The sequence below is a fragment of the Indicator indicator genome, chromosome 25 (assembly GCF_027791375.1).
Source record: "Indicator indicator isolate 239-I01 chromosome 25, UM_Iind_1.1, whole genome shotgun sequence".
Classification (NCBI taxonomy): Eukaryota; Metazoa; Chordata; class Aves; order Piciformes; family Indicatoridae; genus Indicator; species Indicator indicator.
The window spans coordinates 16405681-16420082 of record NC_072034.1 but is presented as its reverse complement, the minus strand read 5'-3'; the positions used below and the strand labels follow the sequence as shown (position 1 = coordinate 16420082).

The following is a 14402-nucleotide window of genomic DNA, read 5'->3' as shown; positions in this document are numbered from 1 at the left end:
GGGGGTTGGAGCAGAGGGTCCTTGGGGTCCCTTCCAGCCTGGCACGCTGGGATTCTGTCAAAGCTCCAAGTCAAGAACTCATTTGCAGCACAAGCGCCAGCAGGGCTCTCCTACAGCAACAGTTTCTTGAACTGCACTTGAAAGCTTAAAGCCAAAGGAAAGGGGAAAAGCAGATTCTGCTCTGAACCCCTCCTCTCCTGAAGCAGTTAACTGCCTTGTACTACAGAGCTGAAGCCTCTCCAGAGCTGTGGAGGGAACCAGATCAGCTGGAAGCCAGCACCCATGCTGAAGGCTAGGATTTGGCCACCACCAAAAGCAGTGCAGAAAGGCCCAGAGGGAAGCAGGCAGTGGAGAGCAGCAGCTGTAACAATACCTTGCATGTACACCCTGCTGAGCCTGGCACCCTGCTGAGCCTGGCATCCTGCCCCGGCTCCCAGCACTGCCTTGCCAGCCTGGGCTCACACCAACCATCTCAAACCTCCTCTGCTTGCCTCTTCGCCATCCAGACCTCGCTGGGCATCAGCAGGATCCAAGGTCTGGATCCAGTCAGTGCCTGAACCCAAAGGAAAGAAGGAAAGGGCTCTGCACAGCCTGATCTAGCTGAGGATGTCCCTGCTGGCTGCAGGGGGCTTGGACTGGATGAGCTCTGGAGATCCCTTCCAACCCAAACCATTGCAGGACTCTGTGAAGCTCTCTGTGAAGGGCAGGGGCAGCCTGTGCTCAGCAGACAGAACTCTGCTGCTTCGAGAGCAGCTGAAGGAAAGCCACATGCCATGAAGGGATTGAGGAAAGCCAAAGAAGGGCAATGGTGTTCCCTGGCCCCTAGGTGGGACTGCAGCCCTGGCACCATTGCTGCTTTGGGCTAGCAGCTTGTGAGGGAGGAAATCCCTGGCAGGGGCAGGGGCAGTGTGGCAGGGAGGCCTGGGTGGCTTTCAGTGAACAACCTACAACTACCTGCAGGGAGGTTGCAGCCAGGTGGGGCTTGGGCTCTGCTCCCAGGCAAGCAGCACCAGAACAAGAGGACACAGTCTCAAGCTGTGCAGGGGGAGGTTTAGGCTTGGTCTTAGCAAGAAGATCTTCCCAGACAGAGAGATTGCCCTTGGGATGTGCTGCCCAGGGAGGGGGTGGGGTCAGCATCCCTGGAGGTGTTTAAGAAGAGCCTGGATGAGGCACTCAGTGCCATGGTCTGGTTGATCAGTTAGGGTTGGGTGATCAGTTGGACTTGAAGATCTTGGAGGTCTCTTCCAACCTGGCTGATTCTGTGACTGGGAAAGAGAGGTGAAAGGACAGATCCAGGGGGCACCTGCCTGGCTTAGAGATCTTGTTAACCCCATGACTGCTGCTGGAGTTTCAGCCCTCACACTCTGGTTTCTTCCTGGGGTGCATTAAGAGGATTTTGACCAGCAGAGCCAGGGAGGTTCTCCTCCCCCTCTGCTCTGTCCTGCTCAGACCTCCCCTGGAATATTGCATCCAGTGCTGGGCTCCCCAGCTCAGGAGGGATCTACAGGGATCTGCTGGAGAGAGGCCAAGGGAGGGCTGCAAGGATGCTGAAGGGCCTGGAGCACTGCCTGGGGAGGAGAGGCTGAGAGCCCTGGGGGTGGTTAGTGTGGAGAGGAGAAGGCTGAGAGGGATCTGCTCAATGTCTCTCAAGAGCTGAGGGCTGGGGGGCAGGAAGGAAGGGACAGGGACAGCCTCTGCTCACTGTGCCCTGGGCTAGGCCAAGGGGCAAGGGATGGAAACTGCAGCCCAGGAGGTTCCAGCTCAGCAGGAGGAGGAACTTCTGCACTGGGAGGGTGCCAGAGCCCTGGAGCAGGCTGCCCAGAGAGGTTGTGGAGTCTCCTTCTCTGGAGCCTTTGCAGCCCTGTCTGGATGTGTTCCTGTGTGCCCTGTGCTGCATTCTCTGGTCCTGCTCTGGCAGGGGCTTGGACTGGAAGATCTCCAGAGGTCCCTTCCAACCCCTAGCATCCTGTGAGCCTCCACAGGAAAGAACCAACTCCTGAAAAAACAAAGCCAACCTATGATTTGCCTGGCAGACTGCTGGGCAGAAAGGGGCTTTAGAGCTGTGGCAAACAGCTTCCAGCAGCATTACCTGCACCTTGTATCCATGGCCAGTGTTAATGGGATGAGCTTCAACCAGGCCATGTGTCAGGTCCTGCCCTTGGGTCACTACAACCCCAAGCAGTGCTGCAGGCTTGGGGCAGTGTGGCTGAAAGCTGCTGGCAGAAAGGGACCTGGAGGTGTTGATGGACAAGCAGCTGAAGGGGAGCCAGCAGTGCTCAGGTGGCCAAGAAAGCCAAAGGCATCCTGGCTGGGATGAGCAATGCTGTGTCCAGCAGGAGCAAGGAGGGGACTGTCCCCTGGCACTCAGCTCTGGGGAGGTCACACCTGGAGTGCTGCCTTCAGCTTTGGGCACCTCAATGCCAGAGAGATGTGGAGGTGCTGGAGCCAGGGCAGAGGAGGGCAAGGAAGCTGGGAAGGACCTGGAGAATAAATCTGATGAAGAGAGACTGAAGGAGCTGGGGATGGATAGTTTTAAAAAGAAGAGGCTGAGGGAGACCTCATTGCTGTCTACAACTACCTGAAAGGACCTTGTGGAGAGGTTGCTGCTGGTCTCTTCTCACAGGTCATTAGTGATAGAACAAGAGGGAATGGCCTCAAGCTGCACCAGGGCAGGCTTAGCCTGGACATTGGGAAACATTTTTCCCAGCAAGAGTGGTCAGGCACTGGCAGAGGCTGCCCAGGGAGATGGTGGAGTCCCCAAGCCTGGAGGTGTTCAAAGGAGGTTTGGATGTGGTGCTTGGGGACATGGTTTGGGGGTGACCCTTGCAGAGTAGAGTCAATGGTTGGACTCGGGGATCCTGAGGGGCTTTCCCCACCTGAATGTTTCTGTGATCCTTCCCAGCAGGCTGGGAGGGGGGAGGGCAGCCCCTTGTCAAGGAAGCAATTTTTTCCCAAGAGGAAACTTGGTATTTAATCAACACCCAAAGGAACAGGCAAGGTACAGAAGTCGTTTGGGCAGCACTTCCCCTGTCTGTAAGTGGCAAACTTTTCATCTGCTCCCTGCCACTTTAACAGCCAGGAAGCAATGGGCTGGAAGGACAAATGGAAGGGCAGCTAACAGACAAACCCACCAAAGGAAAAGCAGAAGGGAGGGCTGGGACACAGAAAGAGAAGAATTTTCTTCACCATGCCTCCTTCCACACTGCACACCCACCAGAGAGGGAATTTGAAACAGGACTTGGGAAATTTTTTTTTCTTTTGCTATAGCTGAGGGGAAAAAAAAAAAACAAAACACCAAAGGACTTTTCTTTTCCTTCCCATTGCTTTGCCTAGCATGAAGGATTGCTGCCAAGTCAGAAAGCTACAGGAACAAGGAGTCTGAAGGGAGCTGAGAGGAAGCAGCACTGAATGCAAGAGCCTTGACTGAGGCACTGTGTGCTCCACACCTGTCTGTGGGTAAGGACAGCACTGGCACCAGGTCATGTCCCAGGGGACAGCACTGGCCTCAGGTCATGTCCCAGGGGACAACTCTGAGGGGCTGGAGAGCTCTCTTTCTGTTGGCACACATCATTCCAGCACAGGTATGAAGAAAGAGGTCCCTGGACTGCCAGCTTGCTCCCAGCAGAACCACTGGCACCAGCAGGACAACTCTTCCTAGAACTGCTTGTTCTGCCCAGGGCTGTGGGCACAGGGAGAGGAAAGCACTTCAGCAAAGCACCTCTGGACCACCTGCAGATTCCTCAGCTCTGAACCAGGCTGATTCTTCCAGAACTGCCTGTTGGGGTTGGGGGGGGGGGGGGGGGAAGAGAGGATTGTGGAGAAATAGCTGCAGAGCAGCTAGGAGGGAGAACCTCTCAGCTGTGCTTGCAGAGATGAATTGTCTCTGTGCTCTCTTCTCAAGCACAACCTCTGCAGCTGCAGGAGCACAAGGACACTGAAAGCATTTCCTTACCATAAGTCCACAGCTCCCCAAAGAGGGAAATATCCCTTCACTGCTATGGGTTTTAATAACTCCTTTCAACTCCAACCTCACTGCAAGCTGTGGTGGCCAGAGCTCAGCTCAGGGAGGGGTCTCAGGGTCTCACACACAAATCTGCTAGGCAGTGCTGGGCCATCAAGGAGCTGCTCAGAGATCAGCAGCAGGACATTAGCTGCTTCTGCATTACACAAGAGGAGGCTGAGGGGGATCTGATCAATGCTTACCAACAGCTAAGGGTAGGGGTCAGGAGGATGGGGTCAGACTCTTCTCAGTGGTCCCCAGTGACAGCACAAGGGGTACTGGTCACAAACTTGAACATAGGCAGTTCCATCTAAGCATGAGGAGAAACATCTTTGCTGTGAGTGTGGCAGAGCCCTGGGACAGGCTGCCCAGAGAGCTGGTGGAGTCTCCTTCTCTGGAGACTTTCAAGACCCAGCTGGATGTGCTCCTGTGTGACCTGCTCTGGGTGACCCTGCTCTGGCAGGGGGGTTGGACTGGATGATCTCCAGAGATCCCTTCCAACCCCTACTCCTCTCAAGTCAAAAAGCTTATAGACCACTTATAGAATGAAACCACTGCCATATGCTGCTGCCTTTGCTTTTAAAAGGGCTGAACTGGGGCAGGGGTACTCTTGCTCTCTGGTTTTTGTTGCCTCTTCTCTTCCCCTTTTTTATTTTCCTTTTCTTTAAGTCCAAAACCGAAAGTCACATTTATTTTTTTCCTTTTTACAGCTCTGAGAATGAGTTTTGCTGTTGTCTCTGAGGTTAAACATTAACAATGTGCTTGCTGAACTTTCTCTGCGAATGAACGTGGGGACAGTTTTTTCTCTTACCCTGACTGGGGGCACTGCAGAAAAAAAAAAAAAAAAAAGAACACTGATGGAAAGCTTTAGGTCACAGAGATGATAAACACTCAGTGCAACTCCAAATGACAGCTCCAGACACTCAACAACATCTTTGCCTAAACCACACCAGAAGGCAAACAGAGAATCACAGAATGGGCTGGGTTGGAAGGGACCTTCAAGATCATCCACACCATGGGCAGGGACACCTCCCACCAGCACAGCTTGCTCAAGGCCTCATCCAGCCTGGTCTTGAACACCTCCAGGCAGGAGGCAGCCACAGCCTCCCTGGGCAACCTGTGCCAGTCTCTCCCCACCCTCAATTGAAACAATTTCTTCCTCATCTCCACTCTCACTCTCCCCTCTCCCAGCTCAAAGCCATTGTCCCTCATCCTGGCACTCCCAGCCCTTGTCCAAAGTCCCTCCCCAGCTCTCCTGGAGCCCTTTCAGGTACTGGAAGGTTGCTCTGAGGTCTCCCCAGAGCCTTCTCTTCTCCAGGCTGAACAATCCCAACAATCTCTCCCCACAGAGCAAGTTCTCCACCATCTTCATGCAACATTTGGCACCTGAGGCTGAAGGCTCCCTCTTCAAATCTTGACAGTGCTGAGCACAGCACTCAGAGCAGCAAAGTTCTTCCTCAAACACAGCTTTGTGCCCACAAACACTTTTCTGCCTTGCACACCTCTCTCCTCTCCCTTCCCCTACGAGAAGGCAGCAAAAGAAATGCCTTTCTTAAAACCCCTGCAGTCAAATAATATGATCTTATTTTATCTGATTTTGTTTTCTCTTAGGTGATTTTATCTTTAAACAAGGTGACTTAGGCACCTCAGCAGCATCTAAGAGAGCTGGGGGCAAACCGCACAGAATCACAGAGAATATCAGGTTGGAAGAGACCTCCAAGCTCATCCAGTCCAACTCTTGACCCAGCACTGCAGGGTTAACACCAAACCATGTCCCTAAGCACCAGCTCCACACACTGCTGGAACACCCCCAGGGATGGTGACTCCAGCACTGCCCTGGGCAGACCATTCCAGTGTCTGAGAACCCTCTCTGTGAAGAAGTATTTCCTGAGATCCAGCCTGAACCTCCCCTGGTGCAGCTTGGAACCATTTCCTCTGCTCCTGTTGCTCAACATCAAGGAGCAGAGGCTGCCTCCTCCTTGCTCCAACCTCCCTCCAGGGAGCTGCAGAGAGCACTGAGGTCTCCCTCAGCCTCCTCTTCTCCAGCCTGAACACCCCCAGCTCCCTCAGTCCCTCCTCTAGCCCAGGGGCTCCAGACCCTTCTCTGGACAGGCTCCAGAACCTCAATGTCCCTCCTGGAGTGAGGACCCAGAGGTGAACACAGCACTCAGGATGTGGCCTCCCCAGTGCTGAGCACAGGGGGATGGTCACCTCCTGGCCCTGCTGCCCACAGGAGGAGCAGCCATCAGCTGAGAGGCAAAACAGTGAGCAAGGATTCTGCCTTACTGATCTGACCTTACTGTGGCTTTTCCATATCTGAAGGGGGCCTACAAGAAAGCTGGGGAGGGACTTTTGAGGCTATCAGGCACTGACAGGAGTGGGGGGAATGGAATAAAGCTGGAAGTGGGGAGATTCAAATTGGATGTGAGGAAGAAGTTCTTCCCAATGAGAGTGGTGAGAGCCTGGAATGGGTTGTCCAGGGAGGTGGTTGAGGCTCCATCCCTGGAGGTGTTTGCAGCCAGGCTGGATGAGGCTCCGGCCAGCCTGATCTAGTGTGAGGTGTCCCTGCCCATGGCAGGGGGGTTGGAAATGGATGATGTTGTGGGCCCTTCCAGCCCTGACTGATTCTAGGATTCTATGCCTCTCACTGCTTCCCACAGCTGCTAAACTCTCTACAGCTCTAGAACACAACTTCTCCTCCTCAGCCTGGCTGTCAACATGCAGCTGTGGCCAGGGTGCTCACAGCACAGGCAGCAGCTGCTGCCTTGGCCCCCACAGAAGCCTTCTGCTGGGGCAGTGCAGCTGTGGCTGAAGCCACCCCTGATAAGAGTGCATTGTGGAGCACTATCTGCCCCAGCCAGTTGCTCCACCCCAGCCCATGCTACGTGTGTCTGCTCAGCTTCAGCATGGACATAGAGGGAGCAGCAGCCAGAGCTGCAGAGCACAAGGCAGCCTTTGCTCCACACAACTCACCACAGCAAAGAACAAAACCTCCACACTCTGACCAAGCCTCAACAGGAGAACAACTTCCCACTTTTTTTCTTGGGTTAGGGGAATCCCAAGCACAAATCCAGGCTGGGTGAGGAGTGGCTGGAGAGCAGCCTTGAGGAGAAGGCCTTGGGGGTGTCAGGTGGTGACAAAGTGCCCAGGAGCCAGCAATGGTCCCTGGCAGCCCAGAGCCAGCTGTGTGCTGAGCTGCATCCAGAGCAGGGAGAGCAGCAGCACAGGGAGGGGATTCTGCCCTCTGCTCTGCTCTGCTCAGACCCCACCTGCAGCACTGCCTCCAGCTCTGGGGCCCCCAGCACAAGAAGGACCTGGAGCTGCTGGAGAGGCTCCAGAGGGCTGCAGAACCTCCCCTGTGGGGACAGGCTGGGAGAGTTGTGGCTGTTCAGCCTGGAGAAGAGAAGGCTCCAGGGAGACCTCGGAGCAGCCTTCCAGTACCTGAAGGCGACACAGGAGAGCTGGGGAGGGACTTTGGACAAGGGCTGGGAGTGCCAGGATGAGAGGTGATGGCTTTGAGCTGGGAGAGGGGAGAGTGAGAGTGGAGATGAGGAAGAAATTGTTTCAAGTGAGGGTGGGGAGAGACTGGCACAGGTTGCCCAGGGAGGCTGTGGCTGCCTCCTGCCTGGAGGTGTTGAGGGCCAGGCTGGATGAGGCCTTGAGCAAGCTGTGCTGCTGGGAGGTGTCCCTGCCCATGGCAAGGGGTTGGAGCTGGATGACCTTGAAGGTCCCTTCCAACCCAGCCCATTCTGTGAATCCCTGAATCCCTGCATTCAAGTGAGTCTTTCATCATGTTGCTCAAGCAGCAAACCAACATCTGTGCTCCCAGCCAGCCTGTGTCTGAGTCAGGCCTGTGCTGGATGGAGACCTCACCTCACTCTGGTCCAGCTCATGCAGAACAAGATCATCACAGCCCTCTTGTGCTTTTTAAGGGCATTTGAAGGCTCTGTGCTCTTATTCCCTGGGACTGGCCTCAGAAGGAAAGCACTGAGGGAAATTTCTGCAGATCACTAAATGTTTCCTGCTATCTATGTTGCCTCTTGCAGCTGAACCAGTAAATGATTTTCCCACAAAAAGCAGTTAGAAGATGCTTCTCTGCAATACTGATCCAGGCCCAGAAAAATGACATGATCCAAGGAACCATTCCCTCCTCTACCAACTCAGCTATACCCTGACAAGAGTATTTCAAAGTTTTCAAGGGCCTCAATTATGGATGTGGAACTCCCACAGAAAACGACAGAAGGAGGAAAAGAAAACGACAGAAGGAGGAAAAGAAAACGACAGAAGGAGGAAAAGAAAACGAAAGAAGGAGGAAAAGAAAACGAAAGAAGGAGGAAAAGAAAACGAAAGAAGAAGGAAAAGAAAACGAAAGAAGGAGGAAAAGAAAACGAAAGAAGAAGGAAAAGAAAACGAAAGAAGAAGGAAAAGAAAACGAAAGAAGGAAAAGAAAAAGCAGAACACACATCACACACACACCTCCCAAACCAGAAATCTGCTTGAAAAATCCCCTTCCCTGTGAGCCTCTCTTCTCTGGGGAGGAGCTGCAGGATCTATGATCTCGTGGAGGAGGTACCTGCTTACTGCAGAGGAGGTTGGACTGGATGAGCTTCAGAGGTCCCTTCCAATCCAGACCATTCTGGGGCTCTAGGATCAGAAAGTCCAGGCAAGAAGGAATTGTGAGCTGAGAAGCCCCATGAGGCTCAGAGCAGGCTGTGGATCAGCTAGGCAGAGTGTTCTGGAGAAAAGAGGGCTGGATTTCTACAGGCAGGGCCAGCAGCACTGTGCCAGCAGAACCAGCAGCGGTTGCCAGGGTGTTCTAGCTTTCCACAGACAAGTAAAAGCCACCAAGAGGTTGTGCCAGCCCTCCTTCACCTCCATCAGCTGCCTGGAATGCAGTATCACCAATACTGGCATCTGCCTGCACCAACAGAGCCCACGAGGCAAAGCAGTTATGAAACCTGTCTCTAGGTCTGGCTGGGAAACAAGATGGCACCAAACCAAGCTGCAGCACCCAGGGCAGCTGCTCCTCAGGGCAAAGCCTCAGTGCTCCTCCCTTCACAGGACACTGCTTTGCTGCTGTTCCCATGTTCTACAGGCAGGTATGGTCATAGAATCATAGAAGCATAGAATCATAGAAGCAGTCAGGGTTGGAAGGGACCACAAGGATTATCCAGTTCCAATCCCCCTGCCATGGGCAGGGACACCTCACACCAGATCAGGCTGGCAGAGCCTCATCCAGCCTGGCCTTAAACACCTCCAGGGATGGGGCCTCAGCCACCTCCCTGGGCAGCCTGGTCACCTTTTGTTTCTCCACAGCATCACCACCTTTTTCTATCAAAGCCTCACTTCAAGACCCTTAGAACAGGTTTCCCAAAAAGGTGCTGATGCCCCATCCCTGGATCCATTCCAAGAGAGATTGTTTGGTGCTCTGAGCAACCTGCTTTAGTTGGGGATGTCCCTGCTGCGTGCAGGGGGTTGGACTGGATGACCTCGAAAGGTCCCTTCCGACCCAAACCGTTCTGTGATTCCTCTGGGCTGAGCTCACACAGCCTGGGCTGGAATCAGAGAGCTTCCCATCAGCAGCTTTCCCTGCAGGGCTGAAAAGGAGCAAGGTGAGCTCAGCAGGGAAGGCAGCACAACAACGATCGAACGTTGCTCTCTGGATGTGCTACTTAGTAATGTACATAGGAAGGGTGGGGAATTGCATTAACCCTGCAATCACTCTGATCCTGACCACTTGGAAAGCACCAACTGGAAAAAAAATCTCAGATCCATAACAACAAAGTATTCCTTTATCCACCAGTTTTAAGTAAGTGTAACCTACAGGGTCTAGAGATCATCTCAGAGATGCAAATGAGCCTGAGAATAGCAGCTGGTCACAGAACCACAGAACTGTCAGGGTTGGAAGGGATATCAAGGCTCAGCCAGTCCCAACCCCCTGCCATGGGCAGGGACACCTCACACCACAGCAGGTTGCTCACAGCCACATCCAGCCTGGCTGCAAAAACCTCCAGGGATGAGGCTTCCACCACCTCCCTGGGCAACCTCTGCCAGGCTCTCACCACCCTCCTGCCCAACAACTTCTTCCTCACATCCAATCTCAAGCTCCCCACTTCTACTTTTGCTCCATCCCCCCCACTCCTATCCCTCCCTCACCCCCTCCAAAGTCCCTCCCCAGCTTTCTTGGAGCCCCCTTCAGATGCTGCAAGGCCACCAGAAGGTCTCCTGGCAGCCTTCTCCTCTCCAGCCTGCACAACCCCAACTCTCTCAGGCTGTCCTCAGAGCAGAGCAGCTCCAGCCCTCTGCTCATCCTCAGGGCCCTTCTCTGGACACCTTCCAGCCCCTCCACAGCCTTCCTGCAACAGAGGCTCCAGCCCTGGCCCCAGAGCTGCAGGTGGGGTCTGAGCAGAGTGGAGCAGAGGGGGAGAATCCCCTCCCTGGCCCTGCTGGCCACACTTCTCTTGCTGCAGCCCAGGCTCTGCTTGGCTCTCTGGGCTGCAATTGCACTCAAGACCCTCAGCTGGCACTTGCTGCAGGAGAGCACACAGGTCACTGAAGAAGGAAGCATCTCCACTCAGTTAAGGAGCCAGCTCCTCAGGCCTCCCTGGGAGCTCAGGTGCCAGCCTGTCCCACTGCCCTGCAGTGGCCCTGGCATAGCTGCAGAGCAGCTGAGCAGCACATGGTGAGCACAAGAAAGTGAACTTGTCCTCCTTCAGAGGTTCTGCTTCCACTCACACGTTCCTGAACACATCACCAAGCCCTGACCCCAGGCCTGCTGCTTGGGGGCACCTCAGGCATCAGATCATCTGCACATTCCAGAAGCCAATGGCACAAGAAAGCTACAGCTGCAACCCCAGGGCTCAGCTGAAGAAAGAAAGCTGGGGAGGGACTTTGGAGGGCGTGAGGGAGGGATAGGAGTGGGGGGAATGAAGCAAAACCAGAAGTGGGGAGCTTGAGATTGGATGTGAGGAAGAAGTTGTTGGGCACGAGGGTGGTGAGAGCCTGGCAGAGGTTGCCCAGGGAGGTGGTGGAAGCCTCATCCCTGGAGGTTTTTGCAGCCAGGCTGGATGTGGCTGTGAGCAACCTGCTGTGGTGTGAGGTGTCCCTGCCCATGGCAGGGGGGTTGGAACTGGCTGAGCCTTGAGGTTCCTTCCAATCCTAACAATTCTTTGACCCTACGATCTTTGGGCAGGTACCTGGCAGAGTATACCTTCTGACACCTCTTTGGCCAATGAACCCTGCAGACACGTGGCCCCTTGGTTCTGTACAGTACAGCTCCAGTGATTCCTTGGGAATATGAATTCATCCTTCACTGCTGAATATAAACTTCTGCACGCTCACAAAGCACAAATCCTTTGGCCTGCAGTGCCTGCTTCACCTGTGCCAGCAGAAGAGAAATACCAGAAGCACCAGGGAACCTCCCTCTTGCAAGAAATGCACTTCTGCTGCTCCTATTTTGATAGAGGTTCTCCTCCCTCTCTACTCTGCCCTGGTGAGGCCACATCTGGAATACTGTGGCCAGTTCTGGGCCCCTCAGTTCAAGAAGGGCCTCAGGGAACTGCTTGTAAGAGCCCAGCACAGAGCCACGAAAATGGTTAAGGCAGTGGAATATCTTCCTTATGAAGAGGGTCTGAAGAAGCTGAGGGCTCTTCAGCTTGGAGGAGACTAAGGGGTGACCTCATTCATGTTGATAAAGATGTGCAGGGTGAGTGCCAAGAGGATGGAACCAGGCTCTGCTGGGTGATGCCCAATGACAGCACAAGGGGCAGGGAGCAGAAGTTGAGGCATAAGAAGTTCCATGGAAACAGGAGGAAGAATTATTTCACTGCAAGGGTGACAGAACACTGGAACAGGCTGCCCAGGGGGGTTGTGGAGTCTCCCTCTCTGGAGATATTCAAGACCTGCCTGGGTGTGTTCCTGTGTCATCTGCTCTAGGTGATCCTGCTCTGGCAGGGGGGTTGGACTGGATCATCTCTTGAGGTCCCTTCCAGCCCCTAACATTCTGTGATATTCATTCCTACTCTCTTTTAAACACCTTAAAGTGAGCAACAATCAGAGACTTTAACACTCATCTTCAAGCACCCAGAGGTTACCTTCTTAGTCACTGTGCTGAAATGCTCTGACGCAGTTTCACAGCTTGAGTGCCTCACAGCATCCTGACTACAGCAGGAGCCAACACACAGGGAGGGTACAGGCTGGCAGGTGCACACCTCGTCCCCATGCCCACCTCACCAGGATGTGTGGGCTCATGGTCCTTTCAACTGCCCCACAGACCCAGCCCTTGGTCCATTTTCTTCCCTTTCACTTTGAACCACTCCAGAGCATAAAAAAAGAACTTTCTCCTCTGCACTGCCCACCTTAGAGCATAGGGGATGTGCTTCACTGACCCCAGTGCCAGCTGGTTTGCTGAGGCTGGGTCCCACCTCCCATGTGCCCTCCTGCCACCCAAGAAAATGGCTGTGCAAGCTCCCAGCCACCAAGCTTGTCCCTGGGCTTGGAGCCAAGCCAGGCTGCCAAGGCAGGCAGCAGCACTCAGATTGATGCTGTATCCTCCCTTAGCCTATTAAGGCACCGCACCGATAATGCAGGTCAGTAAATCAGAGGAATAAGTGATTGGGCACAGGGAGACAAAAAAGAAAGGATGCTGAAAAATTCCACCTTGGCCTCCGTGAAAACACTCCCAGGCCTCCCCACACAGGCAGAGAGAGCTGGCAGTTGGTGCTTAGGGAAGAGTTCAGCTGTTAAGCAAGCAATCAATCTTCCCAGCCTCCCTCCGCAAAGCCGAGGGCTCTGTCATGTTGCAGTTGGTAATTTAAAGCCGGCTCTTGGCTCCAAACCTGCAGGGAAAAGCACGACCGTGACAGCACCCTGCCAGTGTCCAACTTCTGGGCAGGATATGCCACCATTTGCAAGTCTTTTTTTTTTAATTATTTATTTATTTTGGTGTTTGTGGGTTTGGGTGGGTTTTTTTCCCCCCAGCCTGGAGGAAAATTAAAAAAGAGAGCAGGGTGGGTGTTGAGGATGGGACTAAAAGAGCCAAAAGAGGAGTTTCTCTCTCTCTCTTCGGCGTTTCTGAAATGCCCATTAAAGCATCGTAAAAGCTAAAAGGCATTTAACAGGTACCTTAAATAGCGCTGCTTCATCAAGTGCTGTGACTTCAGTGAAGCTCCCTCCCCCCGCCCATGCTGGGTGTGAAATTGCCCTCAGCCAGAGTTTCCCCCTCACCCCCCCAGAGAGCAGGCAAGAAGTTGTTTCTTTAAAAGCACAGCGAGTTGGAAAGAATTTAACCCAAACCGCTTGGATTTTGCTCCCTGACAGCAACTACAGCGGATCGTTGTTTTTTCGACACCTTTCTCTAGGAGCAGTTCCCACCGAACCCAGCAGGCAAGGAGTCGCAACCTGCTCCCATTGCCCACAGCCCAGCTCTCCCAAGTCCCACCAGCTACAAACCATTTACCGCCTGAAGCACTGCACAGAAACACAAAGCTGGGCAAACAAACAAACAAACACACACGCAACCAACAGCCAAGTCCACAAGGGAGAAGAAAACATTTCCAAGAGCTGTTAACTTGCTGGCCTGGGTGAGGTCGGGCAGGGAACAACGAAGATTTCGTTTCCCTGATGAAGTTTAAGCTGGGAGGAGGCGGTGGACGCTTCAGCCAACGAACACACCAACGAAATCCATCCAGGACGTGCTTCCAGACCCGATTCTGCCAAACGCAGCACCCAAACCAACAGCAAACTGTGCCCCAGGAGCAGCAGCCAGGGCATCGCTAGCGGCACCGGGCTGTGCAAAGCCCCCCACGAAGCCCCCCGAAGCCACACAAGTTACTGAACGCCCTACCTCGACTGGGCAGCCATCGCGAAGTTCATTCCGACAAGCGCCTTCTAGCCATGAGGTTCCTCTCCCCAAGCCGCCCGAGCCTTCTCTCCCATCTGCCGCCGCCCGGTGCCCGCCAGGCCGCCCGCGGGCAGTGGCAGCGAGGCCCCCCGCGCCCCGCGGTGCCCGGCCCGGGCTGGCTGGCGCAGGGCCGGCTGACACTCATTTTGATCGACATCCGGGCACCGCGCCCTCCCTCCGCCGGCTCGCTGCATTCCCGGCCGCCGGGGAGGGCGCCGGGGCCCTGGCACTTTGTGCTGGGGGTGGTCCCCGCACGGCGGCGCGGGCGGGCCGGGGCCGGGCGGGCAGCGCGGGGGACAGCGCGGAGCGACGCCGGGGCCGCGCCGCGGTTCCCCCGAGGCTGCCCCTCGGGCGGCGGCTCCCGCAGCGCCCGCAGCCCGCTCCGCGCTCGCCACCCCTCGCCGGCCGCGCTCGCATGGTACAGCCCAAGCTCCTTACTTGGACATGTTCCGCCCGGCCCGGACAAGCGCGGAGCCGGTGTCCTGTGCCCGGGGTGCTGAG

At 54.8% G+C, this 14402-nt stretch overlaps 1 protein-coding gene across 1 annotated transcript in view; it reads right to left on the bottom strand.

Moving 5' to 3' along the window:
* The window catches only part of AFF1 (ALF transcription elongation factor 1), an 81766-nt gene extending 67891 nt beyond the window's left edge, over positions 1 to 13875 (bottom strand). The window contains exon 1 of the mRNA XM_054392467.1: positions 13845 to 13875. Coding sequence (XP_054248442.1) covers positions 13845 to 13873 — 29 coding nt within the window. The 5' untranslated portion in view covers positions 13874 to 13875. The remainder of the gene's footprint in view (positions 1 to 13844) is intronic.
* Positions 13876 to 14402: the final 527 nt, after the last annotated feature.